This window comes from Giardia intestinalis, chromosome 2 (genome assembly GCF_000002435.2).
Source record: "Giardia intestinalis strain WB C6 chromosome 2, whole genome shotgun sequence".
NCBI lineage: Eukaryota > Fornicata > Diplomonadida > Hexamitidae > Giardia > Giardia duodenalis.
Genome location: NC_051857.1, coordinates 802,325 through 827,017, shown reverse-complemented (window position 1 = coordinate 827,017; position 24,693 = coordinate 802,325). Strand labels below are relative to the sequence as shown.

Below are 24,693 nucleotides of genomic sequence, written 5' to 3'. Positions count from 1 at the left end.
TAGGAATTCACTTTGTCTCAATCTTGTCACGCAACTCAAGTAGCTGCTTCTCTGTTCCAGCAAGCTGCTCCTCTAACTTTTTAACGACCTCTTGGAGCGATGAGATCGTATTGCTCAGATATGGCTTCACCTCCTTAACTGTTTCTTTAATGAGAACCTCGCCCACAAGGCGATAGGCCACTCGGTCTGAATCGATATCTTCTATCGTCTCCAGAACACGCTTGTGCTCCCGGAGGTCATTTGTCACGTGCACTAACTTCTCTTGTAGCGCTTGTGCGTGCCCCTTAAGATTCTCATATTCCTGTGCTGCTGTATCGATCTCCTTCCCCGTCATCCGGCCGTCTGATAGCGGAAATCAACTTTCAATTTTTTGACTCCTTTGATTTCTTTGTCTTCGTACTGAAGTGGGAAGCATTAGGCCGGTAGTATTTTGAATAAGTTTGCACCATCCTGTTATACTGTGGTATCCAATATAGTAATATGACAGTTTTTTGCACCTAGAGGCTCGTTATCTAAAATCTCTGGAACTTGATGCCCACTGGAAACGACAGTATAATTTAATCAGAACTATACTTTGGTGCTATATTACGCGTTGCTTAATCGTAGAAAACAGATCCTGACAAAATCTTCATAGACCATGATCTTATATCGTAAGCTTGGTAATAACCTTTTCTGTAGCTTTCTGCTCTCGACCTGTGGTTCACTCTAAAATTAATATGTTCTATGGCCAATAATTTTCAGTACCTAAAAATGTAGATGGAAGAGCTGGAGTCTGCTGTAGACTCTGCCTCCAAAGGGGACTATTCCGGACTTACACAAATCCAGGCGGCTCTACAGGACCCGACATATTATCTTGCGTTCTCTAGCGTCCTTTTAGACTCTCTACAGTCGAAGGACATTTTTGTCTTTCATGGTCTTAACTTGCTTGTTACAGCGGGAACAGCTAAACCCTCGCTTTATCACACTCTTAAGGCTTACGTGCCACGTTTGCTCGATGCAGGAAGGACGCTTTTGGCAACGGGGATCGCCGTGAAGACGCTTTCTAAACTTGTAGCGTTTGTTGTTCCGGCCTGTTTTTCGTCAGATGAAATTCACACTTTCTGCACAGTGCTTATTACCGAGCGTTTCACAGAAGTCCCTTTTTTACTTAGTGTAGTTGAAGACCTTTTGTTCCATATTGCTACCGCCGCCGTTGCCAAGCAGGTTGCTGCACAAGATACAGTAATCAGAGAGTCTGTCATCAAGCTAGTTAACCACGTACTGGACTCTCTAGACCGCCTTATGGACGCCTATTGCACCTCCAATACTGCCCCAAAGTTTAATGAAGGCAATCACCAAGTTTTCATCATTGCCCATCTGAAGATCATAACCATCTCCGTTAAGTGGGGAGCACTCAGCAAGACCTGCCCGGCCTTTTCTACTAATTCCGACGATGCTTTCTTTGACACACAAGCTAAGCCTTTGCCAGAGTTATTGAACTTATTAGAAACTGCATGGTATAGTAGGTCTGCGAAACTATTTCTTCTAGCTTTTTTGAGGAAGGATGAGTTAGTCTATAGTTGCTGCCAAGAGTTGTTCTTTGCATTAGCGACGGTTACCTACAGCAAGGCCAAATCCTCCAGTATTATTTGCATGTTTGTTATCGCCCTTTTGATACGCTTCTATCAGTTTCAGCTGTCTAGAATGGATGAAGAGGACATTTTGTCCAGGCTGGAGATGGCTACACTTGAGCTTGATCTTGGCGCGTCTATCTCTGAATACAGACCTTCTGAATACAATCCTATTGTTATAGCTGGCAATTTCTTTTGCTCTAACACATGGTTCAATATTCCCCACAATCCCGAAGATGATTTTTTCCCGCTGCAAATCATACAGTCTCTGATTCTCGCCAATGGTCCTGTGACCATGCTTTCTATACTAAACAAAAATCAGTTGACAAAGCTACTCTGTCAATTCTCGTTCACTATCTTTTTTGTGCATATGACCGTATCTCAAGAACTGGGCTTTATTGTTTCTTATCTCAGCTCCTTGATGTCTATAGTTCATGCCAGCTACCAAGCCTGTATCATTGGCCCGTCGCTTAATCTGGTCTCATCAGGCAATGCGCAAAACTCTTCCCTTGTACTGACACTTAACTCGTTCTTATTGTTAATATACTCTGTGACTTCTGCAGCCCTTTATATTTCCCAGATACAGATATATATGGCTAGCTGTTTGGATCTGCTGGTTAATAAGGAGCCGACTCCACGAAATATGAGGCTGTACAATGTGCAAAAATGCAGTAATAATTGCGTTCAATTAATTCGTGACTTCTCTATCAATCTACATACGGCTGTACGCTACTGCTTTATGCCAGAGAATAATGACCCAGCGCGCTTTAGCTTTGTACGATTCTGCCAAGAGAGTGCCATATTTGAGAGGATACGTGACGGCAACGCGCTCCCCTTAGCTGACCCATCCAAACTGGACAGTAACCTAGCAATCGTAGTGTTGAATTCTGTTCTCTTCTTTGGCATACGTGACGAGCTATTTTCATTTAACGAAGAGGAGTTTGTAGGCGCGCAGCCGATTTATCTTTGCATGGCACCGACAGAGATGCTTATCTCGCAGCAGTGTAGGCTGGCGTCAACCGCCATTTGCTTGATTGCTCGTGGACTTTCTGGCGAATGTGATTGGGGTACTGTGGTTAGAGCATGCTTCTATACTCAGATAGCCATTCAGTGGGTACAGTACATGCTTTACGACAGTGAGTGTGCGACCAGTTATAGCGAATGCCTGAGTGCAGCCTCGTGTGCAGCCATATCCGAAGCAATTATTGCTGTGTTAAAGTGCATAGGGAGCGTCCACGACTCTCCTGGGCATGTTCATCTTTCTACGCTCTTCCTAAATGATGCCATTATCTCCACTCTTTTGCTATGCATTGACGCCATGAACATCGTAAAGAAGAGGCCAGCTTTTCCTTTGGACGTTGTCTTGAGAGCTATTAAGAAATTGGACACGATGTGCAGAGAAGTTCCTGTTGCTAGTACTTGCGACTTCACCAATTTTCTTCTCAAATACAAAAGTAACGTCTTAACCTTTAGTAGTCTCCTCATCGAGCATGTAAGACCGGACGAGACCTTTCATCTCACTGCTTATGTTGATTCCCTACTGTCCGTAGTGGCAACAGCAGGAGCCCAGAAATTGACGACTAACCCTTGCTTGATAATAGAGATTCTAACACTTCTTCTGTCTGCTTCCGCTGGCGGGCTGGCAGCATTAGAAAATATGAGCATCGACGACTGCGCTGGGCTAAAGAATGCTTTTCTGAACAAGGTCTTTGCTGCATATGATGTGGTTCTGCCTTACCTTGAGGCCTTGCCCAATGGAACCAATTACATACTGTCAGCTATGTTTCTGGTGAGGGACATCTTTCTTTTTGCGAAGATCACAATAGATAAGTGGCTTAAATGCATAGGTTCGCAAGTAGCGTCCTTCTTCAAGCGGCTAATTGATTCTTCCTTCGGACTTCTGTGTCGTAGCCTTCAAACTACCATGGACTGGGCTAGCGTTTCTTCCGAGCGATGCTCTAGCTTGCAGCACGTTTACTCGGGGGAAGATGTGACGTCTGTTGCCTTCTCTGGCCATGAGCAACTGTATTTGGTATTTCTTGCTGCGTCTGTGGTAGCCGTAGATATGTTGTACGAAATAACAAATTATATTCCTTCTTTGCTGACGCTCCGGGGCGATGATTACAAGAGCTTTATTTCTCACCTGTTTTCAAATGTTCTGAATATTATCCTTAGCTTTACCCCAATCCTGAATCATGTAGACGACCATGACATTACAAAAATGGTAGATATGATCACAATGATCCTAAATTTGAGCAATGATACCCTTGAGCAAGAGGAAGCAACGCGTATGCTAACCGCTCTCTGTGATTTTCTAGATAACCTGTCGCCGACGCACGTGTCTTTAAAGATAAAATTGTTTGGCTGCATAGCCACCTTTGTCAATGCTCTCCTTGGCAGCTATGTGCACTCTGATCAACTGGAGCAGGTTAACCGGGCCTACGTGCAAGTCATTGAGAAATCTATCGGTAAGCTTATTTGCTGCGTTTTCTCAACCGTCCAGGACGAAGATCTTATCTCTGATTTGGCTGCTGCACTTCTACACGTTGTTTTTGTCGATATAGAAGATATTTCTGTGGCGGGGCTGCAGTTCCGCCAAGACATCTTTCGCCTTCAGGTTCTAGAAGCAGTTCAGGCTCTTGGTATCCAAGATTTTACTTCATTAGTCAATTCTGCCTTCTCAGATATGCAGGGGATTGCAGTGGAAAGCTCGAAAGGTTATAATATGATAACCCCAATTAGAACGCTGTTCTTTGCACTACATGCCATATGTATTAAGTGCGCAGCTACCCCAGGTCTACCATCTATGTGAATTTGTTTGTGTTGCTTTCTGAAAAAAGGAACTGGTAACGGGCCTTCATATCCCTCTGTCCCTTTATGGAAGGAAATGCCGCCTTAAGGAAAGTCACAGTGAAAAACTACACGGAGTTCTCGACGATTATTTCTCAGCATCTTCGTACCGTCAAGGAGCTGCCTCCTCCCCCCGATGCACTTTATGATGTGGGCTCCAGGCCGAAGGACATTACCATTTCCTACTGTGGATTCAAGTACCAAGACAAGAAGCCTCTTATACACGTGGAGCTGGACGATACCAGTCAACCCTTAATACTTCCCGAGACCAAATCGAAGCCTATGGCCAAATCTAAGCCTGAGGTATCTCAGCGAGAACCATCTATAAACTACTCTCTAGATCTTAAGTGTCCCTGTGGTTGTCTTTCCGTAGCAAATTTAACGCGCGCTCAACAAATCCATTATCGGCTGCAGAAAGGGGTTTGTGTATATCACTATAGAAGGCCTTATTCGTCCGTGACTACCGAGGCAGCTGAAGCCACAAAGCCAAACGACACTCTCAACCATCCTGGTCAGCCCCAAAACATGCATACATATCAGTGGTGGTATCCCCTTAACCTTAGCACCATGCGTGCTCAGAACAAGCTCTACGATCTTACACATTCATCCGTCTCAATTATCTATTCATCTGTTTTCAATGCTGAAGCACCCCGTCCAAAGTCATCCCTGACTGACCAGGGTATAGAGCATCATCAACCTCATAAAGAGGAGGCTGCATCCATTCCGGAGACAGCCATAGATACAGTAAGTGCATTTCCAGGAATCTTTGCTTTAATCGACACCTCTCTTTCAGCAGAACACTCTATTACCTGTAAGAAATGGGCTAAAGCGCACGCACACGAACGCGCCCACGGCTTTCTTTATTCAAGCTTATTACCTAACAATTTACGCCCAGAAACTGGTGATGTAGAGAGCACTACCTTTCAGGCACTAACAGATACTACACTGCGCTTTGAGTCTCGGTTTGAGAGTGGGAACCTACTGCAGGCAACTAGACTGCCAATGTGTACGGAGATGGGAACTCCAGAGTCAGATTTGTTTCCTTACAAGACAGAATACATAACAAATGCTACTGGTGTCACCGCCAAGTACTGTGCTGCGGATCAGACCTACTTTCTTATGCTTAGACCAGACACCAACTCAACGGGAAACACCCAGTGGTATTATTTTGCCGTCGGAAACACAATTCCAGGAATTAGATACAATTTCTTCATCGCTAACTTCACCAAGACGTCCTCTCAGTATTCTGATGGCATGTCACCGGTTATATTTAGTGAAACAGAGTACATGCTCTCCGGTCGGGGCTGGGAGAGGGGCGGCTTTGATGTAGCTTACTATTCAAATAGCCGGTATCTAAATGCAGATTCAGGTTCATTAACTACTCCTGTTCAAGATAAGAAAACAAAGAACTCCGATTATGACGACTCCCAAGACGACTCTCAGGCGCCTGCCACTTCGAAAGTGCCACAAAAGACAGATACCAATGCAGGCCCCGATGTAAAACCTGTTTCCTGCCTTCTTGGGAGCTACTACACACTTTCGTTCAGTTACATTTTCAAATATGCGGGAGATATTGTCTATTTTGCACACACATATCCCTACACCTACGAGCATGAACAACTCTGGATCAACTCCTTGATTCATAAGAATATGTTGCAACGCCGTCATATTAATAATCGTTTAACTGCTGCCCTTAATAAGGCATTGCTGTTGGATAGTGAGCTGGACAGTTTACCACAAGATAACGCGGTCGAGGGAGGAGGCCTATCATCTTTGGATAAGGCATATACGCTAGAATTTGCAAAGGCATACTACGCTTATTCTCGTCTGAAGGTCAAGTTTTTACAAAAGCTAGCTGCTTTTAGGAGCAGTCCAAACTACCAGATCGTGGCCAAGCTTCTGGCTTCGGCAGATCACAAGAACATAGACATACCTATTCTTAGCCATAAGGTTGTTACCAAATCGATAGGGGGAAACGATGTCGACATGCTTACGATTACATCCTCATCCACTTCAATGCAGGAACTAAAGGCTCGAAAGATTGTAGTAGTATCTGCAAGGATTCACCCTGGCGAAGCACAATCCAGCTATGTCTGTCAGGGGCTTGTTGACTATCTGCTCTCTGATGCCCCGATAGCATGTCTGCTGCGCAAACTATATGTCTTTAAGGTTTTCCCAATGATCAACCCAGATGGAGTTATATTAGGAAATTACCGGTGTAACCTAGCTGGCGCAGATCTTAATCGGCGGTGTGTACAGCCATCTATGGCACTGCACACATGTGTCTATGGCTTTAAAAAGGTTCTCCTCTCACTTGTGTCTTGTCCATCTGGTAGCTTGATAAAGAGCACCACTCAGTGTGAGCAGCAGCGCTCTGACAGCGCTGGTAGCTCCAGTAGCTTCGATAGTTCGGGCTCAAAAGATTGTGTAGAGAAAGCTCATGGAAAACACCTCTATCAGACCTGTTCAGGGCAAACAGAAGACCTTGCTTTCAATGATTTAGTGGTGGCGGACGATGCCTGCATCAAGCCACCGAGGCAGCCAAAATCTGGTCCCCAGACACGGCCAGCAACTTGCAAGCCATCAACAAAACGAATAGACAATGTGTCTGGTGCAAGCACAGTTAGCTCTGAGAATAGAGCCACTGTTATAACAAATAAGGCCATCTTAGCAAACATAGATCTACATGGTCATTCTCGTAAGACAAATGTCTTTGGCTATGCATGCTACGGAGACAGCGAAGAGCACTTTTATTTTAAAGCTTTGAATAGGCTGTCGCCATATTTTAGCATAAAGGATTGCAGATATTCGATTGGAAAGCAAAAGGAGTGCACACAACGTGCTGTGTCATACAACAGCTTTCATATCCAGCGTTCCTATTGCATAGAGACCACATTTGGGGGGATAACAAAGGCTGGAAGCCCCAAATTTGGCCTACAAATGTGTCAGAAGGACTTCCTTGAGGTTGGCCGGGATCTTGCACAAAATATGCTCTATTTAGAGGGGGAGCAGCTAGCATCTCTTCACCATTTTGCAGATGAGTTCCTTGTTCAAATGTACTCGCTTCTATACAATGCAGAGACAAAGAACTTTATAATTCAATGGTTCGGATCAGAATCTATACTGGCATCCAGACCGAATGCTTCCAGAACACTGGTACTCAATGATCCTGGGACTTATAATCAATTTTGTGACTGGGTGCATGAAAATGTATTACAGGAAGGGAGCTGTGAAAAACCTGACAATAAGTCAAAGGAGGAAGTAGAGACTCCCGCTCCATCTGCTGTCAAGCGTGGGCCGTCGAAAAAGAAGACCGTGTGTTTCAATATGGATGTCGATACGGCATCTAACGCACAGCACTGTACCTCAGAATTGGGGAAAGAGCTCAACATAAATGAAACGCATGGCTCATCTGAACTGTCACCGTCTCTCCTCAATCTTCCACCAATAGGATCGACCATCACTCTTCCGTACATATACACAGAGAACGATCTACACCAAGACCTCTACATCATAGAGCAAGTCAAAGCCATCACTTCCCTTTTACCAGAGCCATCCACTCTGAGTATTTCTGCATCTAAATCACAAAAACCGGATCAAGACGGGCACAGCTCTGATGACGACGTTCAGGTGGAGGTTATCAATCCAAGCAAGTCAAAACCTCAACGCAAGAGACTCTCTTCATCCTCCGGCACAGGATTACCCATGTCGGGATCACGATCATCTGTTTCTCCAGAAGGCATAGAGCAATTAGCCAAAGAGATCATTGCCGCTCAAACAGATGAGGCGCAACTCGAGAATGCTCTCGAAAGTGAAATAAACACTAGAGAGCAAGCTGAGAGGCCAAGCGTGGGCCTTTCTGTCAAGAAGTTCGGCAAACTTGTCTACAAATCTCTTCCATTGAGATCTGCAGTCACTGACACGTCTAACACAGATCAGTCATCAGAACAACTAGGCAATGCAGAGCAGAAAAGCAGTGAGGCGGAATCTCAGTCCAAAGCCAAATCCAAGATTTCTTCTAAACATGACAGTGTACCACAAGATGCAACTCGTAAACGGCAAGATCGCACTAGTCGAGGTACTTCAGGTAGAGACCAATATAGTAAGCAAGGTGGCCGGACACTTGACGGACTTACCAGTACTGATTTTTCGGAAGGCATTCTTCCCACCGAAGGCTTTAAGACAAGTTGGGGAGGAGGCACAGAAAAGGCCACACGTAAGACATCACAAGCTGATCTCTTCTCTCGACTGGCAAAGAATCCTTATAAGATTTTGCCAGAGAAGCGAGAGTACATGCAAGAGGCAATGCAAGCAACAAGCCGTCTAGCGACATATTCTATTGTCACCCATACAGCAGAAGATCTTCCGGTTGACCGCGTTGCTGCAAACATAGCAAGCAGACTCCAGAAGGGGTTAACAAGCTCGCGGGTGTGGGATGATTCGCAGACACGAGCAGGCACAATTCCTGCATCTCATTCGTTTGCGTACTCTCAGAATAGCTTTTCAGTAATGAAGGAACAAGCCTTTGGTGAGAATGCTGACAGTACAGATGCAGGGCCATTCATAGCTCCACGGAGACCGGGCTCCTCTCAGCGGGCCGTAGTTTCTTCAACAGGCTGGCGTTCAACGGCACAGCGCCCAACGCATGCTCGTCTCGTAAGTGTTCCGCAAGTCACAACTCGCACGCGACCTACTGGGCGAGCATCTGTTCAGGCACAACCTGGATCCCGGGGCCCCGGTTGAGGCCAGTAAATTCGATCAGTAATTGACTAAAGATTGAAGAGCTGCGTCAAGAATTTACTTGGTCAGTTGCTTGAGTGCCTCGAGCTTCTTGGCATCGATTCTTTCCTTTCGCTCCTTCAGCGTGAGTCTGGCCTGTCGCACCGGCTTCTTGATCTCAAACTTCGCCTTGACAGCTTGCGGGTTGGCCCTAATAGCCGCATGTGCCTTTGTGTACATGGCCTCAAGTCTAAGCGGCTCGACCTTGGCGGCTATGTACTTCGAGAAGCGCTTCCTGTAGGTCTCCTCATCCTCCGCTTTGAGCTCTGCCATGTAGTCCCCTACGTGCTTCCCCATGATACGATCCCTCAGAGCCGAGGAGTCAAAGCCATCCTTCGAGTAGCCTGGAAAGCGCTTCATACTGTGGGGGATGTTCAGTCCGGCATCGACGGCACCCTTCATGGCTGCGAAGACGCGAGCACCCGTGCTAGCACGGGCAAGCCCAATGTCAAGGAACGCCTTGAAGGCGTGGACCTCCTCGTTTTCGTTCTCGTCCGGGTGATATTCTTCCCCTGTCGCCTTGTCTAATCCAGGATAAAGCTGCGCAAGAGCGTTCTCCTTGATACCGACGGAGAGCTTCTCCAGGAGGCGGCGACCGCACAGGAGGCCTGTGGCATAAGCAGCAGCATAGTTTGTCAGCCCCACGGGGATCCCGTAGCGGGGAAGCTCGTGAGAGTAGGCGGCACAAACGACCCTGTCCTTTGTCAGCTCAGCTGCAGTGACCTGGCAGATGATATCCTTGTTTGTGCGGCGCACCACGAAGCGATAGCGCGGGGTGGCATATTTGTTTTTGTCCTGAATGATCAGAGCCTTGCGGGCCTGATAATCAGTCTTTCCCTCCCTGCGGCGGCGGAACTGCACCTGAAAGCGCTTGAAGTAGGAGCGCGTCTTCTGAACCTTAACCCAGCCCATCTCTCATCTCTCCATTCTGGAATAAAAGTAAAGTGAATTTAAAATGGTTTGTATTTCACCAGAGGGCTCCAAAAGTCGGCCGGCATCAACCGCAACGCAGAGTGATGGAAGACGAGATGGACCAGCCCCAACGGATTAGCCGTGAAAAGAGGCGGAACTACCCGGAAAGGGATATGACCGGGCGAACTGACGTCCCCGAGGGTTGGCGAGAGCCCGAGTTTCGGCCGGAAGATAATAAGTCAGGCGCTTTGCTCGACGTCTCTAGTTTCTCTACCTTGTTCCCAATGTACCGTGAACCGTATATTACTAGTATCTGGAAGGATCTCGCTAACATGCTGAGCAGCAAATATGGGATTGCTGCAGAGCTTGACTTACAGAAGGGGACAATTACCGTTCAAACAACAGACAAGACATGGGATCCGGCCGCAATTTTGTCGGCACGAAACATGATTTGGATGCTCTCGCGATCAATGACATTTGAACAGGCTAAACGCTGCTTCGAAAATGAGGTTGATTGCGATATAATACGGATTAAGAACATGGCGTCACGCAAAGATAGCTTCATCAAGCGCCGAGCGCGCTTTGTGGGCCCTAATGCTCAAACACTCAAGGCTATAGAGCTGCTCACAGACACTAAGATCCAGGTTCAGGGAAATACTGTTGCAGTCATGGGAGCAAGTCGCGGAGTTGGCCTCGTGCGTAATATAGTCACAGATTGCATTGAACGGAACATTCATCCAGTTCAACACATCAAAACACTCATGATTAAGCGAGAACTCGCCAAGATCCCGGAGATGGCCAACGAGGACTGGTCTAGGTTTATTCCGACGTTTAAGAAGAAGAACACGAAGCCTTACAAGCCAGCAAAGGTTGCCAAGCGTAAACGCGAAAAGCAGGAGGCAGCAATATCAAAAGTTGATCAGCAATTGGCTTCTGGCGAATACTTTGCGCGACGCGAAGGCGAAGAGAAGATACTTCCGCGACGACTGCGTGAGCCAGGTACACTCTCGAGAGGTGGCGCTAAGCAGACGCATCAGGGCCAAGGTGCCCACAGCTTATCTGATTCTGAAATCCCTAGTGATGGCCTTTAATTGTTCGTCAGCTGTCATCGCTCAGTAAACCCTACCCACTTCACCCACTTCAAAAATTAAAAGCATGCCATGCTCTTCTCAATCCGGTAATAATTGGTTTAGGGCGTGTGCACAAGGAGACATTTCGTTAGTCGAGCGGTTAAAGGCACGAAAGAAGGGCATCTATGATAATCGACCCTCGTCAGGAAACGGATCAATTTTTAAAGGATTCGTGGGTCTACATTACGCATCATATTTTGATCGTTTAGATGTTGTTCGGAGCCTACTCGATTTAGAATACGACAAAGTAACTCAGTATAGCGTTTTAATCTATCCACCCTCACATTCTACTCCCATGGAAGTGGATACTCCTCATGGTGTTCACTTCAGTGCAGGTGCTCCCATCGAAAAGCAAGCAAAGACTAAGCAAAAAAGAAGCAATCTTCAAATTTGGTCTCACCAATCCGCTGTATCTCATACTGAGATTTTTGACACAAACACAAATCTTCGGTCACTACGACCATGTACTACTCTGTCGATACATTCCATAAGCTGCATGTCTTCTGATCGCTTTGACTATATTAGTAGCTCCCCAATGACGCCAAGCAGTAACAACAGTCAACCATTTACTCTGGACAAAGGGTCTTCTGCTCTGATGATAGCAATAGTACGGAGAAACTTTAAGCTGGCCAAGTACATTATTGATTGGCTCAGGGATCGGAGAAAAGACAGTAAGAAGTTGAGCTCCATGCTAAAGCTGCAAAACGCTAGCTCAATGTCGGCACTAATGCTCCTCTGCACTATGCGTGCATCTGCTGCCGCTGCTGCAATCTTGCAAAGTGGGGATCTGATGCTGTTACATCATGAATTTGTGCTACTTTCTAAGGAAGGGAAAAGCTGTCTGCATTACTGTATAGATAGTGGATCATATCTGATACTCGAAACGATATTCTTGGTTATGTGTGACAGGCATGCAGAGACTGATGAAGGATACATGCTCAAGTATCGGCTTGCACAGATGCTGCTCTATGATAAGTCGATACCCAAGCCCACAGTGAAGCCAGACAAGTTAGCGCGAACACCGTCGAATAATGCATTTTCGATCAAGGATGACAGCTCTCCCACCAGATCTTCCTTTGAGGGACACTCATCTGATGATCAGATCATTGACCTGGGTAATGTCTATACTGCTTGTTATTCTTCTATTGGTGAATTAACAAGCGATCAACAACGACAACAACGCGCTCACATAAACATGGAGGGTAATAAGTCACAAACATTATTAGACTATGTGTTGTATCAAACAAGCTCCCTTTCTGCAGAAGCACGGTCACGTATATATGCACTAGTGTATCACTATTCAAAGAAAGTCTATCTCTGGGCTGTACACGATTATATTAATATATGTAGAACCTATTCGAGCATGACGCCGGACATTGCTTTCTTGCAGCACGTGAAGCGTTGGGTAGACTTCGAGGAGCGATATCCCAAGCCTCAAGTTCCCTATTCTCCGGCAAACAAAGATCTTGTAACAGAGCCATGTTCTTCTCTTTCAGCTCGACAATCTATAAGTGTAGTGTCAATGCACCTCTCTCCCATACTGTCAACTGATATCACCGTGCGATCAGCATCTAAATCAGGGTTTCACAGGCGCTGTCTTTCTTTGAGTAGTATTGCTGCAGAACTTCCACCTTCGGGCCCTACTACTGTCTCTACTGCCACTTGTGTTGGTACCTTATCGTCACAGAATCGTTTACAACTTGCTTATATGAGTAATCCTTTAGTCAGATCATCAACGGACATCTGCAACCAAGAGGATGATGCTACTTTCCATAGTCTGCCTGAGGATGATGTGCGCGACTCTAAACCTGCTTTGCAAGAGACCGGCTTTAAAAAGCGGAAAAACAGTGTACAGCATCTTTTGGTCGAAGACAATCCAGAGAGAACGGAGGAATGTGATAATACTAACAGTCAACAAATAGCGTCTAATACGTCTAGTGACGACGCTATTGACTCCCCTATTACTGGTATGAATACTGCTAGGCGTATAGTCTTGCTGGATAACACTGAAACAGACAAAGCAACGTCCACTTCAGAAGCACTTCCGATACCATGCAAGACGCCGGAAGAGTCCAGCAATAAGAACACAATTACATCAATTACGTTACCAAGTACTAAATTTAGTGACGATTCAGTTACGAAGTCATCCTCTACTCGAAGCCCAGGGTCTGTTCAGCACAATGCATTTCGTCAGCCTCGAGAGCTGCTGAAATCAGCATCATTAGATAATGGCCCAGACTCTTTGTCAAGCGATAGTTGTACATGTTCATGCACAACCTCAACATCAGATTTCAATGGTAGCTGCAGAAGCATTATCCGTTTTAACGACAGCGCAAGTTTTGAAAAGGAATCAGACAGCGAGCGGAACTCAGTCATAAATATAACTTCCACACCTACTTCTGAGTAAGCCATTGCCACCTTTTCCTCCGGTTCCATTCACTTCTCGCAGGTGACTTGCTACTAGCACGATCATCTATCCACTTATCCTGAAGGTTAGTCTGTACTATGCTGCATGACTAAGTGAATTCTATTGAATCGGTCTTAGTCTAATCCTGATCTAATTAAAAATGAGCTCTAATAGTCACGACACACATGCCAACGTATTTAGCCCCGACGGACGAATTTTCCAGATAGAATATGCTCTGAAGTCTGTTACGCTTTCACCAACGGCGCTGGCAATACGTACGCATACGGGCATAGTCTTTGCTGTTGAACGTCGTACATCATCTCCACTCCGCCTCCAGACGAGATTTGAAAGAATAATGCACGTCGATGATCATGCTATGGCGTGTGTGGCAGGACACGCAAGCGATTCAAAGCTTCTTCTACAGTCTGCTCGCACAGAGGCCCAGTCTCATCGCTTTCTCTACGACGAATTTGTGCCGCTCCAAGCACTTTCTGAGTCTCTCTCAGAGGTTTTCATTAACTTTGGCCGTGGAAAGAAGAAGCTTGGTAGGCCTTTTGGATGTTCTCTGCTTATTGGGGGACTAGACGGAAGCACTCCCCGCCTATTTTGTGCCGAACCAAGCGGATCAGTGACCGAGGCTATGGCACGCTCATTAGGCGCTGGAAGCACCACGGCACAGCAAACTCTTCAAGATAGCTACCGGGATGACATGACACTCGATGATGCCAAGCTTCTTGCTCTCGAGATTCTCCGCGACGTAATGGAAAGTACAGTAAGGGGTGATAATGTCGAAATGGCTACTATCAGCTATGATCCTGTTAACAAAGCGCCTGTCAAGTCTCTTTTGTCTGAAGAAGAAATCAAGGGGCTCATTGCGAGGTTGCCAGCAACTGTATAGGTGTGCCATGCATCACGTTGTTACTTGGGCGTAGTGAACAGAATGTATTCCAAAATTCACTCCCACACTCACAGATAGAGGGAACTAGTCTATTCCGGATGCAGAGTTTGCCTTGATGCACCAGCGAACAAATTCTTCAAGTTTCTGCTCCTCACCCTCTTGAGACAGTTGAGCTAACTCTTCCTGAGTATAGGTCTTGACATTCGGCCCCCTGGCCTTTGGCTGTTCGACAACATGGCGTCTAAGTAAATTGGGACTCAGCTTGAAGACACGGACAACTCCTTGAGAGTCTCCAACAGCGATGATCGGGAAGCTCTTCGAAAGCTCTATCTTTGTAAGCCGCGCAGCTATTGGGACAGCCGTCTGAATGCACAGGGGCGTTTCTTTCCGGATGTTGAAGTCGTACACGACAATCTTGCCATCTGCTGTTCCTGCAATGATCTCTGTGGATACATGTGGGCTGAAAGTTACATCAGAAACTGTCCTTCCAAAGTCAACTGTATACACAGGCGTTGCTCTATCACGCTTCCATATCTTACAAGTGAAATCCTCACTGCAACTGACGAGAAGATCTGGATTAAAAGTGTTCCAAGAAATCCCATACACAGGCATACTATGCCCATTTTGACAGAACGTCTGCACATATGTATTGTGGTATGCTGTGGAGCAGAGTCTAACAATACCTGAGTCAGTACTTATAGCGTAGAGCCAGTCGTATTTCGGATTGAAGGAAATGGAGAGAATCCCTGCAGTAGGAGATGTTTGGTTTGCAATCTCGGCCGAGCGCTTTTGGCTATCAAAATCGTTCTTTTGTGTTATAAGAATCTGGGGCTTGGTGTGCAGCGTAGATTTGCTTGCCTTTTCGGTGGCGGACGTATACGCAGCCGCCAAATCGGGATTAAGAGGGTCCGAGTGAAGACGGGTTGTTGTCACTTGGGTAGTTGCCTGAGCACTTAGCCCAGCATCCTTCCCTGATGAAATTGGCTGAGTTACGTCTGCGTCCGTCATATTGTCTCTGACATCAATCTTACTTACTAAACGCAGATCGGTTTTAACAAGCGTCCATGAGCATATGCACCCATCCGTAGATGCAGAAAAGAAGGCAAGGGAATTAGATCCCACAAGATCCTTTCTCCATCTGACGCTCCAAACAGCCTCCGTGTGCTTGCCAGTCGATGAATCTGAAATGACAATCTGGGTACCATCAGCCGCATTGTACATAGCTATGTTACCATCATAGAGTCCAACAAGAAGCAGGTCCGAGCGCTCCGGATGCCAATCGAGGCATAGGATATCCACGGGGGTTTTAATGATTCTTTCGGGATAAAATGGATTTTTGAGAGAAAAAACACTGAGACACGAAGGTGGAAAGACGCTTGTAGATTGGAACTCAAAGGAGCCATAGGCAGCAGCGAAAAGATCGTGGAACTTCGGGTGGAATTGGATGCAAGAAACAGGCTTTACTGTTTTTATTCCCAGAACCTCCTTAAAGTTTGTAGCGAATTTCCAAAGGGGTAGCAAAGATCCTTCTTGCTTGTAGCTGTCTGATGGATCTGACCAAAATTTGTAGTCTGACACTACATCTGCAAAGAGGATCTCTGCCACCAATCGCTCTGCAAGTAGAAGTGCATTACTAACTAAAGCCAAGTCTGCTGCACTCAGTGAACATATGGCAGAAATAGAATTATCTGAAGCCTTTTGCAAGGTGAGCGCTTGAGTCTCCAACGAAAGCCCTTCACCTGAGGTGAATACCAGCGGATCGTCGTGCTCATCCCCTATTTGTCTGATCACAGCGCTCTTTCCTTTTTTCCCATCCCCACCAACAGCATCGCCCTCCGCTTGCATACGCTTTTGTTCCTTATAACGATCATAAATAACACTACGATTAAACTCTCCTTTTGTGGTTTCAGATGGCGGGGGATTCGTGGCCACAGATTGATCCTTAGGTAGCGGAATCGATGCTTGCGTCCCTCTGTTACTAAAGTTGAACTGATTTCTTTGCAGTTCCTCTTTTTTAGCTTCCTGTTTGTAGTTATTATATCCGTAAGATTCATCAGCAAAGAGATACGGTCCGTCAACAGATATATGAAATTCTGTTTGAGAAACTAAACCGTCAGCTTTAAACATCTTGTCACGATATGAAAAGTGAATAATATTATCTGGAGCACTGGGACAATTGGCCGAAAGCATCCTGGTTTGCTCTTCTTCTAATTCCTTATCTGTTAGTCGAAGTTGAATTGGCTGACGCACAGCATCTGCTGGCGGTTGAGAGTTTTGAGGTTGGTCTAGGTAAGACTTACTGGCACTGCGTCTAACCATGGCTGGTTTTTGTGTACTGGGCTTGGGAACAGGAGGCATTTTGTCCAAATTTTTTTTGATAATTTGTCATCTATATCTGAGAAATGCGTTTCTTGGCAGCATGATGTGTATCATTTAGATCTCGAGTCCTAACGGCGCTTCTCCTGCTGCTCCTAGAGGCCCTTCCGGAGGCCACGGACTCTTGGGTCTTCAGGCCGCGCATCCTCGTCGTTGCGAACACAAACGTGGCGGTCGACAACCTCCTCCGGCGCCTCGCCTCTGCAGCTGCAGGGCTTTCTATTGGAGAGCTTCTTCCAAAGGTCGTCTCCCGGGTTGGGTCGGGGATCACGGCCCCCGAGCTCCACGTTTTCGGCGAGCCTCTGATCGCCTTCGGCGAGCGCCTCGTCATCTTCACGACCTTTGCGTCTCTCAACCGCCTAACAGAGCTGGTCTCCGACTGCGACTACTTCCCCCTCGTGATCGTTGACGAAGCCAGCCAGGTAACGGAGCCCCTCCTCCTTTGCGGGCTTGCAGCCCTGCGTTATCAGGTCGATCTGATGCTCTTGGCGGGAGACAACATGCAGCTTCCCCCGGTCGCCGCCACAGCCACCCTAGGAGCATCGACCTTCGAGCGCCTTATCGGCCTAACAGAGGGCAAACATTCTCCGCGGCTTTGTCCGGCGACGACGCTGTGGGCGCAGTACCGCTGCTGCCGCCCCGTGGCAGATCTAGCAGGCGCCCTATTCTACGGCAGACGCGTTTGCACTATGGGCACAGAACATCCGCCTGTCGTCAAGGGCCTCCCGCTCTTATCCTCTGTTCACCTTGGAAGCTCTTTTGACCGAACGGTCCGCGGGAGCAGAGAGAATAGTACAGAAGCCAAGGCAATTGTTCGCCTGGTCACAGCCCTGGTGCTGGACCACAAGGTACCTCCCTCCGAGATCGGAATTATTACTCCATTCCGGGCACAATCAAGTTATCTCGAGGGGCTGTTGCGGCGGGCCCTCTCTGTCTTTAAGACAGTGCATGATGAGAAGAGCCTATTAGATGCAGACGGCGCGGAGCCTTCTGAGCTGACAGGGGTTGGCAGGGCAGCTGAGGAAGTTCAAAGACAAAATTCCCTAACAGACAATACCATCTTTCGATCATGCAGGACTGGCGCTGTATCCCCCCAAGCTATACCTAAACTCTCAACTGTATCTGCAGCCACCGTCGATTCTTTCCAAGGAAGCGAGAAATTGGTGATCATCGTGAGCCTAGTGCAAGCGACGGATGGACACTTTATTCGTGAGCCAGAAAGATCCGAGCATATCAATTTCCCTAATAGAGTCAACGTGGCCATCACACGTGCGGTTAGCCATCTAATTGTCTTTCAGAGCTATCAATTTAGCGGCGATAATCTATCATCCTATTTGAAGAAACTGACATTGAAAGACCTGTCTCTTAGTAGCACTGTGAGCCCCTGGACTAAACTGCTCGCATATACAACTGATATCGGCCAGTGCTTCATAGGCATAGCTTCTCTCCTTGAACAACTTGGGGTTAAAGAAGTAGAACAGGGTTTACCATTGTTCTCTGAACTGACTAGCGCTCAAAAGGAGGATCCACCCACTGTCAACGAGCCACTCAGAAAGACGGCTGCAGTTACCAGTCCGATTAAGTTTGCATCTTCTCTTTCTGATCAGCTGCTGATAGACATGATTATAGAATGTGCAAGGGACAGGTTTATAGAAGACAAATGTGTTCTTTCCCAGGCAAAAAGCACAGAGCTGCTGCAAATTTTAGGGGGCGAATGGTAATCAGGAATGGACACACGAACAACTCGTTCTATTAGAGGTTTATTATATTGGTTCTTCCACTACATGTGGTTGTTTCAAGCTGTGTGATATACTCCGTACAATGGCTACCCGTCGTGTTACCTGTGTATTGCAAATAGGTTGTATAAAAATTCTGCGCTTGCACATAATGCATAAACCATGTTAGTAGTTGTTTCCTTGCTTCACAATGACACTATCGGAAATCGTCTATCTATCCTTAGCCCCAGTACATGGTCTAACTTGCTTCTCTGTATCTTGTTTAGTAATACCAAGAGCTTCTACGATGATTGGTAGCGTGAGTCCTTATGTCGATATAAGTATATATGCTTGAGAAACCGTCATCAGCTCACCAAGAGGCTAGGAAAGCTCCAGCGCTTCAACCTAAGCGGTCATCGCCTAATGGAGCCGTCCTACCTGCAAGATAAGGGTTGGAGCAGACGTTACAAATTATGTATAGCGGAAAACAAGAGCTGTGACCTACTGCTCCTTATGACTAATATTTAATATGATTTTCATATGTCTGCACCGCCGTGCGGTCATAGTACAGTGGCTAGTATGCGTGACTGTCACTCACGTGACCCGGGTTCGATTCCCGGTGACCGCGGCTTTGCTTGGTGCCGGCGCAGACGTCTTCACCGGGTCTTTGGGACCGAGGCTGGTTGCTCCAGGCTGACGCGGAGCCGTCACTTCTTCCTGGTGTACAAGCGTGTCAATCGATGATTATCCTCTCGCTTGAGCACCCATTTGTCATTCTGGTTTGCCATCCAGCACTTGAAGTGATGGGTTAATGAGTTTTCAAACAACATACTTCATTGATCATTGCTAAGAATAGCATATCTTTTTGTATGAAGATAACCGTTCCTCTGTAGATCTTCAATCTAACAGTTAAAGATGTACTATAAAGACGAGCCTACAAGGTTTCTCATAAGAACATATCTAACAGTCCTTGTTCCTTGCAATATGTTGTCTTATGATGTAGTTCACTGATAGTAGATACATTTCACCATCCGATCTTGTCACTTGATAAGTTTAGTACGAATGATTCCCCCTATTTACTCTCCACTTCACCGGGGTAGGGCTGTCGCCTACTACCTGAGTGATCTCCCATGCGAGCCGCCATCCTGGGCAAGCTTCTCACCCATGCATTAGCTGAGATCCGGAATCCGAGAGTCGGATGTCCTCGGATCCCGGCGGAAGAACTTCTATGCCCCCCTCCCCTGGAAGCTGCCGCTCCTCGCGGTGCCTCCAGGGTTCCCCCTTCCTCTGGCTCGTCGGGGTCAACCATCGCCTGATAGCTATTGAGCACCTGCTGTCCCGGGCCTGCCGTCGGTCACAGCAGCCTGGCCTCCACGTGGCCCTGGTGCTCTACGACGAGGATCGCACGCCACGACCTCGGGTGTCTACCCCGTTCCTCGGGTGCCTCTTTGTCTCCCCATGACGTGGATCATCGACCCTATTGTCGGAGGTGCGCTCCCCATACGCCTCCATCTTGGAGTCATAGTACGCGTTCGTGGATGCCGATGGAGTACTCCCATGCGTTGTGTCGGGGAGAGGTCCGGCCCTCTGCTCACGGATCGCAGGGCGCTTTTGCAGGTGGTCCGTCACCCAGCACGAGATCATGTCAGCGCTCACCCTGTGCAGTGCGTCTGGCTCAGTGACGTGTGGGCTGGTCCATCTGCACCGCACAGCACGCTTGGGGGAATGATTCGGTCTGTCGAGGCGTCGTCCAAAGCATCAGAAGCGATCAGGACCGGTTCGCCGCTTGGTTGTCCCGCTCGGCAGCCGGCACCCGTCTACTCGAGGGTGTCAGGCACTGCCAGCTGCTGCGGCAGACGCCTGGCGGGTGGCCCAGGTCACCGCTCTTCGGTGTGGGCAGGATCAGTCTGCCTCTGCCAACCAGACACCCCAGGGGCCCCATCTCTTGTCGAGGGATTCACATGGGTCACGTGTGGGTCCATCCCGGCCAGTGGGCAGTGATTGGTGCCATCACTAGTTTCGGCCCTCGATTGCCCTGGGAGCTCCTTCGAGACTAGTTAGAAAGGAGGCCTCCTGTCCCTCTGTGCTCCTATACCCAGTGCTGACCGTCGAGCTATAGCGTTTCGCCAGGCCTGTCGCCTCTGTGACTATCCCCGTCGTGTCACTGTCGTCACTATGGAAGCTGAGTGTGTCGTCGACATGGGCAGTGAGCGGGGCATCTCCTTCAGCTCCTGGTGAGCAGGTTCTGTCTCCCGCAGCACAGAAGAATGCTCAGGACCCCGAGGGACCGAGCCCAGGGGTGCAGCGTGGCGCAGCCGGAGGAAGGCCTCGACGCAGCTCCTCGGGACTACCTTGTGGAGCGAATCATGATCGTCCATTGATTGTGGTCGCCCTGTCTCATTCTTGAGGAAGGACCAGACGGAACCGTACAGAGCACGCGTCCCATCCTATGGGTCGCGCTGATAATCTCGCTGAAGGCCTGTTTAGGGGCCCCGGAACGCCTGCACCCGGATGGGGGCTTGCCAGCGCAGGTCCAGGCCAGAGGGCCCGGGGACTTCAAGCCCCGTGGACTAGTCGCCCTGGCCGTCTCTTCGTCGGTGATCTGGTAGGGCCGTCCGTGCTCTCCGATGGCTGAGAGGGTCCGTATCCCTCAGGAGCCAGGCCGTCCTGATCCGGCCCTCTGGATAGCAAGGTGCTGGTCGTCGGTGGCGCTGTCAGGGTGCAGCTCCCCCTCGAGGCGAGGCAGAGGCTGCAGGCCGGGCAGTAGGATGGTGAATGCCGCTCCTCCGCTTCCCCGCTGTGTGAGCGAGGCACGTCTCCTCGGCTCTCACCTGGGGCTCTGCGGGGTGCTAGGTACCTTCCCGTGAGCACGTTCGCACGATGGGTGCTGAAGGGGATGTCCTTCTCTATTCCTATTACTCCACTCAGTGGCGCCCTGCATCCGGTGTCTGTGCTGCATACGTCTGGACGGCCTCACCGCGGAGGGTCTTCGCTCAGGACAGGCATGTGCTCTTCCGCTCCTACTAGTTCAACGTTCGCCTGGTGCCACTCCAGCGTAGGGCGCTCCTCTCCATCAGGTTCCTAAGGTCCTCGTTCTTGGTGTGATACCTGATCTCTCCCCCGTGAGGGGTAGGGTTCACGGTGCACTGGTGTGTGTTCGGAGCGACGCCTCCCTTTTAGAGTTCTGCAGGTTACACGACCCTCTGGGGACAACCAGCGACTGGGACCCCTGTTTGAGGCAAGGGCTGACCTGGCTCCACCGGGCTGCGAGCAACTCAAGGGCGCTCTGGTGTTGCTGGTCTCTCAACCGCACAGACTTGGCCTGTCCTGGCAGATAGTTGGGGTCGTCCCTGAGCGCCTCCGAGGAATCTGGGAAGCGCTCCGGTCCGATGCTTTCTGTCCAGAGCATCGCGACGGGCAACGGTGAGGGCCCGCGTGGGACACCGCACTTGGGCGACAAGGCTCGGTGTGCGTGTGCTGGCACCGTCTGTCGGTCGCAAAGCTGCAGAAGGAGCAGCAAGAGGAGCCCAAAGCGGGAGAGGGTTCTCCAGACGTGCTGCTCGAGACCCTTTAGAAGTCGAAAGAGACATGGCAGGAGACGCAGAAGTGGTCGAGTGGCTCTTCGTGCTGTGGATCGCGTAGGAGGTCCCCAAGGGTGCAGTCTCTTAGTGAACCCGGCGTTCTTGAGCCAGTTCATGTAGTCAGCGAGTGACCCCTTCAGGGCTAGGTGGTCTCCTAGAGAAACGGTCATTGAGAGCCCTGCCACCATGCAACCGTTCTCTGGCACAGGGATGTTCGTTGGGGGGAGGAGAATGTGAGAGCTTCCCTGCTCTCATCTCCTTGCTCTTTCGTTCATCCTACTGGGCGCTTTCTTGGCGCTTCGCTCCAGAGTCCTATGGACCTTCCTCGGTGGCACCTTCATGGGAGCAGTCGCGGGTCTGTTATTTGTTAAAGGCTGGACGTCGGGGCTATCGGCTCCTTCGTCTGGGCTTCTTCTTCCGCCGGAGCTGGACGGCGCCCGATTCTCGGACTCTGGGTTCAGACATCGAACAGGTAAATGATCGAAGACCCCCCTGGTGTAGAAACTCGCATAGAATTTGCTCGGACGGCAGCTAACAAACCAATCTCGGTGGACAGAGGTATGTTCATAGGGCGTTTGCCTTATAGTCATTATCTGGTCATGTTACTTAATAAGGTGCTAGCCCTTCATTTTCAGCTGTGTCATTTGTGCTCAACGCTCTTGCTAACCAACTGACTATGTTGGTAGTTTCACTTAAGGTTAGCCAGATCGCATAAGCATTAACAAAGAAATGCGTACCAGGAAAAGCAAGCTTAGATAAATGCTAAGCATGTGCCAGTGTTATAGACACAGACTTACGCTACGTGAGTATAATCGAGTGGTAACAGTCTTGTTAATACGGCATCCACCAGCTCCAAAATTATACTTGTAAGAATGAGATATCTATTCAGTGAGTAATATTTATTTTTCATACGGAAGAGAATGCAATAACTTTACTAGGACAATGAAAATATGTCTGAAGATGCAAGGGCGCGATTGGCAGAATAGAAGAAGTATATCTATATAAGACTGCCAACACACCCTTAAACATCCATGCCCTATAGAGATCAAGCAATCCTTTGCTGCTTGCAATGAAGTGGCTGGAACTGCGGTCAGTGACACCAGACATAAAAACGTACCTAGTTGTAGAGGACATAATCAGCTTATTAATAAGGTCATCGTGAACGTAAGTAAAATAGATAAAGCAGCTGTACACAAGTTCTATAAATAAATGATGCAGATTAGAAGCGGCTACATATCGATGAAAGAGATAGTTGTCTGAATATGTCAGCAAGCCAAATGTACAGGGCAGTAATAAGTGTCATGAATGTAAGAATGCAAATGATGGAGTGGGGAGCATCTGGATGTATAACCCCTAATTAACTCATTAATAAGCGCATAAATAAGATACAACAGGCTTTAATCTACAAGCAGTGAAACATCTAGTATGGCAGATAAACTGAAGCTTATAGCGAGACCTAACTCCGTGAAAGTAGTGCACATGGTAAGAAGCAGTGCAGTCTATAGAATAATGTAACCAGAAACAGCACAATTGATGACATAGAATGTACCTTTCTAGTAATCTATTAAAAGCAGAGTCCCTAAAGGTTCCGTTTATATAGCTAGAACAAGACCCAATGATGATTATCGTGTACATTGATATTATAACACCATCTGGCTCATCTGAGTGTTAGTTAGTTGATAGTAAAATGCTCTATCAGCAAATACACATGCGAAGTGTAACGTATATCATATCATCGGTGAGTATCGATAGGATAGCAGTCCTAATTATAGAACTAAGGAGTGGCTGATATGGAATACTAGCAAGTGCGTCACAGGATTGTAATTTGTTACTAGATCAGATAAAGATTGATAGGCCAGCGTATGCAGAAGGGCGCTCTGCATGATGATAGGATGATATGAGAAGTTCTATGCGAATAATAACCACTCCCTTTTATGTTTGCCATTAGAACCTAGTCAAGGAGTGACAGGCTTCTGGAGTAATTGGCCCTTGCACTCTCTGCAGGGCATGCTGGGTGATAAGGAGCTTTTTGTGACGTTCAAAGAACTCATCCGGTTATACCTACTTTTCCAGAACCACAACTACTAACTAATAAAAAGGGCCTTGCGTTTAGTCTTACAATAGGGGATCTTATGCATATAAATTCAGTCTTAGATAGCTAGCTTGATGAATTGATATATGGCAAAACAGTACAAAATTAGCCTGTTTTTAGATTACTCCACTTCTTGTGAAAAGGCTGATCGATGGTCTGGACAAAGTAATACAAACGTCCCTAAGTTTAAGCCATCATTTGTCCATTATCTCCTAACGCTCCCATTGTAACTAGGTGACTAAAAGCAGAATCTTCATTATATTGCTATAGATTCATCGCAAGGGATTCGCTAACTTTCTTGCTGGACAAGAGCAGACTCACGCCTCTCCACTGACTCTTTTCC

General features: G+C 47.8%; 8 protein-coding genes, 1 non-coding gene and 1 pseudogene across 9 annotated transcripts; 7 read left to right on the top strand and 3 right to left on the bottom strand.

Annotated features, from left to right (window-relative positions):
• Positions 1-7: 7 nt before the first annotated feature.
• GL50803_0011713 (Prefoldin subunit 2) lies at positions 8-334 on the bottom strand (the record flags this gene model as incomplete). Its single annotated transcript, XM_001706179.1, has 1 exon — positions 8-334. The coding sequence occupies one exon, from the start codon at positions 332-334 to the stop codon at positions 8-10; it is 327 nt and encodes a 108-aa protein (XP_001706231.1).
• A 422-nt stretch (positions 335-756) lies between these two features.
• Positions 757-4,422, top strand: GL50803_0011712 (uncharacterized protein; the record flags this gene model as incomplete). Its single annotated transcript, XM_001706180.1, has 1 exon — positions 757-4,422. One exon carries the CDS (start codon positions 757-759, stop codon positions 4,420-4,422), a length of 3,666 nt encoding a protein of 1,221 aa, XP_001706232.1.
• Positions 4,423-4,487: 65 nt separating this feature from the next.
• On the top strand, positions 4,488-9,203 carry GL50803_0015482 (Nuclear ATP/GTP-binding protein; the record flags this gene model as incomplete). The annotated part of the gene is made up of 1 exon (XM_001706181.1): positions 4,488-9,203. One exon carries the CDS (start codon positions 4,488-4,490, stop codon positions 9,201-9,203), a length of 4,716 nt encoding a protein of 1,571 aa, XP_001706233.1.
• A 54-nt stretch (positions 9,204-9,257) lies between these two features.
• On the bottom strand, positions 9,258-10,151 carry GL50803_0017395 (Ribosomal protein L5; the record flags this gene model as incomplete). The annotated part of the gene is made up of 1 exon (XM_001706182.1): positions 9,258-10,151. The coding sequence occupies one exon, from the start codon at positions 10,149-10,151 to the stop codon at positions 9,258-9,260; it is 894 nt and encodes a 297-aa protein (XP_001706234.1).
• A 104-nt stretch (positions 10,152-10,255) lies between these two features.
• On the top strand, positions 10,256-11,242 carry GL50803_0012598 (Ribosomal RNA assembly protein KRR1; the record flags this gene model as incomplete). The annotated part of the gene is made up of 1 exon (XM_001706184.1): positions 10,256-11,242. One exon carries the CDS (start codon positions 10,256-10,258, stop codon positions 11,240-11,242), a length of 987 nt encoding a protein of 328 aa, XP_001706236.1.
• A 64-nt stretch (positions 11,243-11,306) lies between these two features.
• Positions 11,307-13,688, top strand: GL50803_0017396 (uncharacterized protein; the record flags this gene model as incomplete). Its single annotated transcript, XM_001706185.1, has 1 exon — positions 11,307-13,688. The coding sequence occupies one exon, from the start codon at positions 11,307-11,309 to the stop codon at positions 13,686-13,688; it is 2,382 nt and encodes a 793-aa protein (XP_001706237.1).
• A 160-nt stretch (positions 13,689-13,848) lies between these two features.
• Positions 13,849-14,586, top strand: GL50803_002980 (20S proteasome alpha subunit 5; the record flags this gene model as incomplete). Its single annotated transcript, XM_001706188.1, has 1 exon — positions 13,849-14,586. One exon carries the CDS (start codon positions 13,849-13,851, stop codon positions 14,584-14,586), a length of 738 nt encoding a protein of 245 aa, XP_001706240.1.
• Positions 14,587-14,670: 84 nt separating this feature from the next.
• Positions 14,671-16,944, bottom strand: GL50803_0033218 (Dynein intermediate chain; the record flags this gene model as incomplete). The annotated part of the gene is made up of 1 exon (XM_001706189.1): positions 14,671-16,944. The coding sequence occupies one exon, from the start codon at positions 16,942-16,944 to the stop codon at positions 14,671-14,673; it is 2,274 nt and encodes a 757-aa protein (XP_001706241.1).
• A 65-nt stretch (positions 16,945-17,009) lies between these two features.
• GL50803_00137736 (DNA helicase) lies at positions 17,010-18,683 on the top strand (annotated as a pseudogene; the record flags this gene model as incomplete).
• Positions 18,684-19,233: 550 nt separating this feature from the next.
• On the top strand, positions 19,234-19,305 carry GL50803_00t0039. Its single transcript has one exon. It is a non-coding gene; the product is annotated as a tRNA-Asp (tRNA).
• The last annotated feature ends 5,388 nt before the right edge of the window (positions 19,306-24,693 follow it).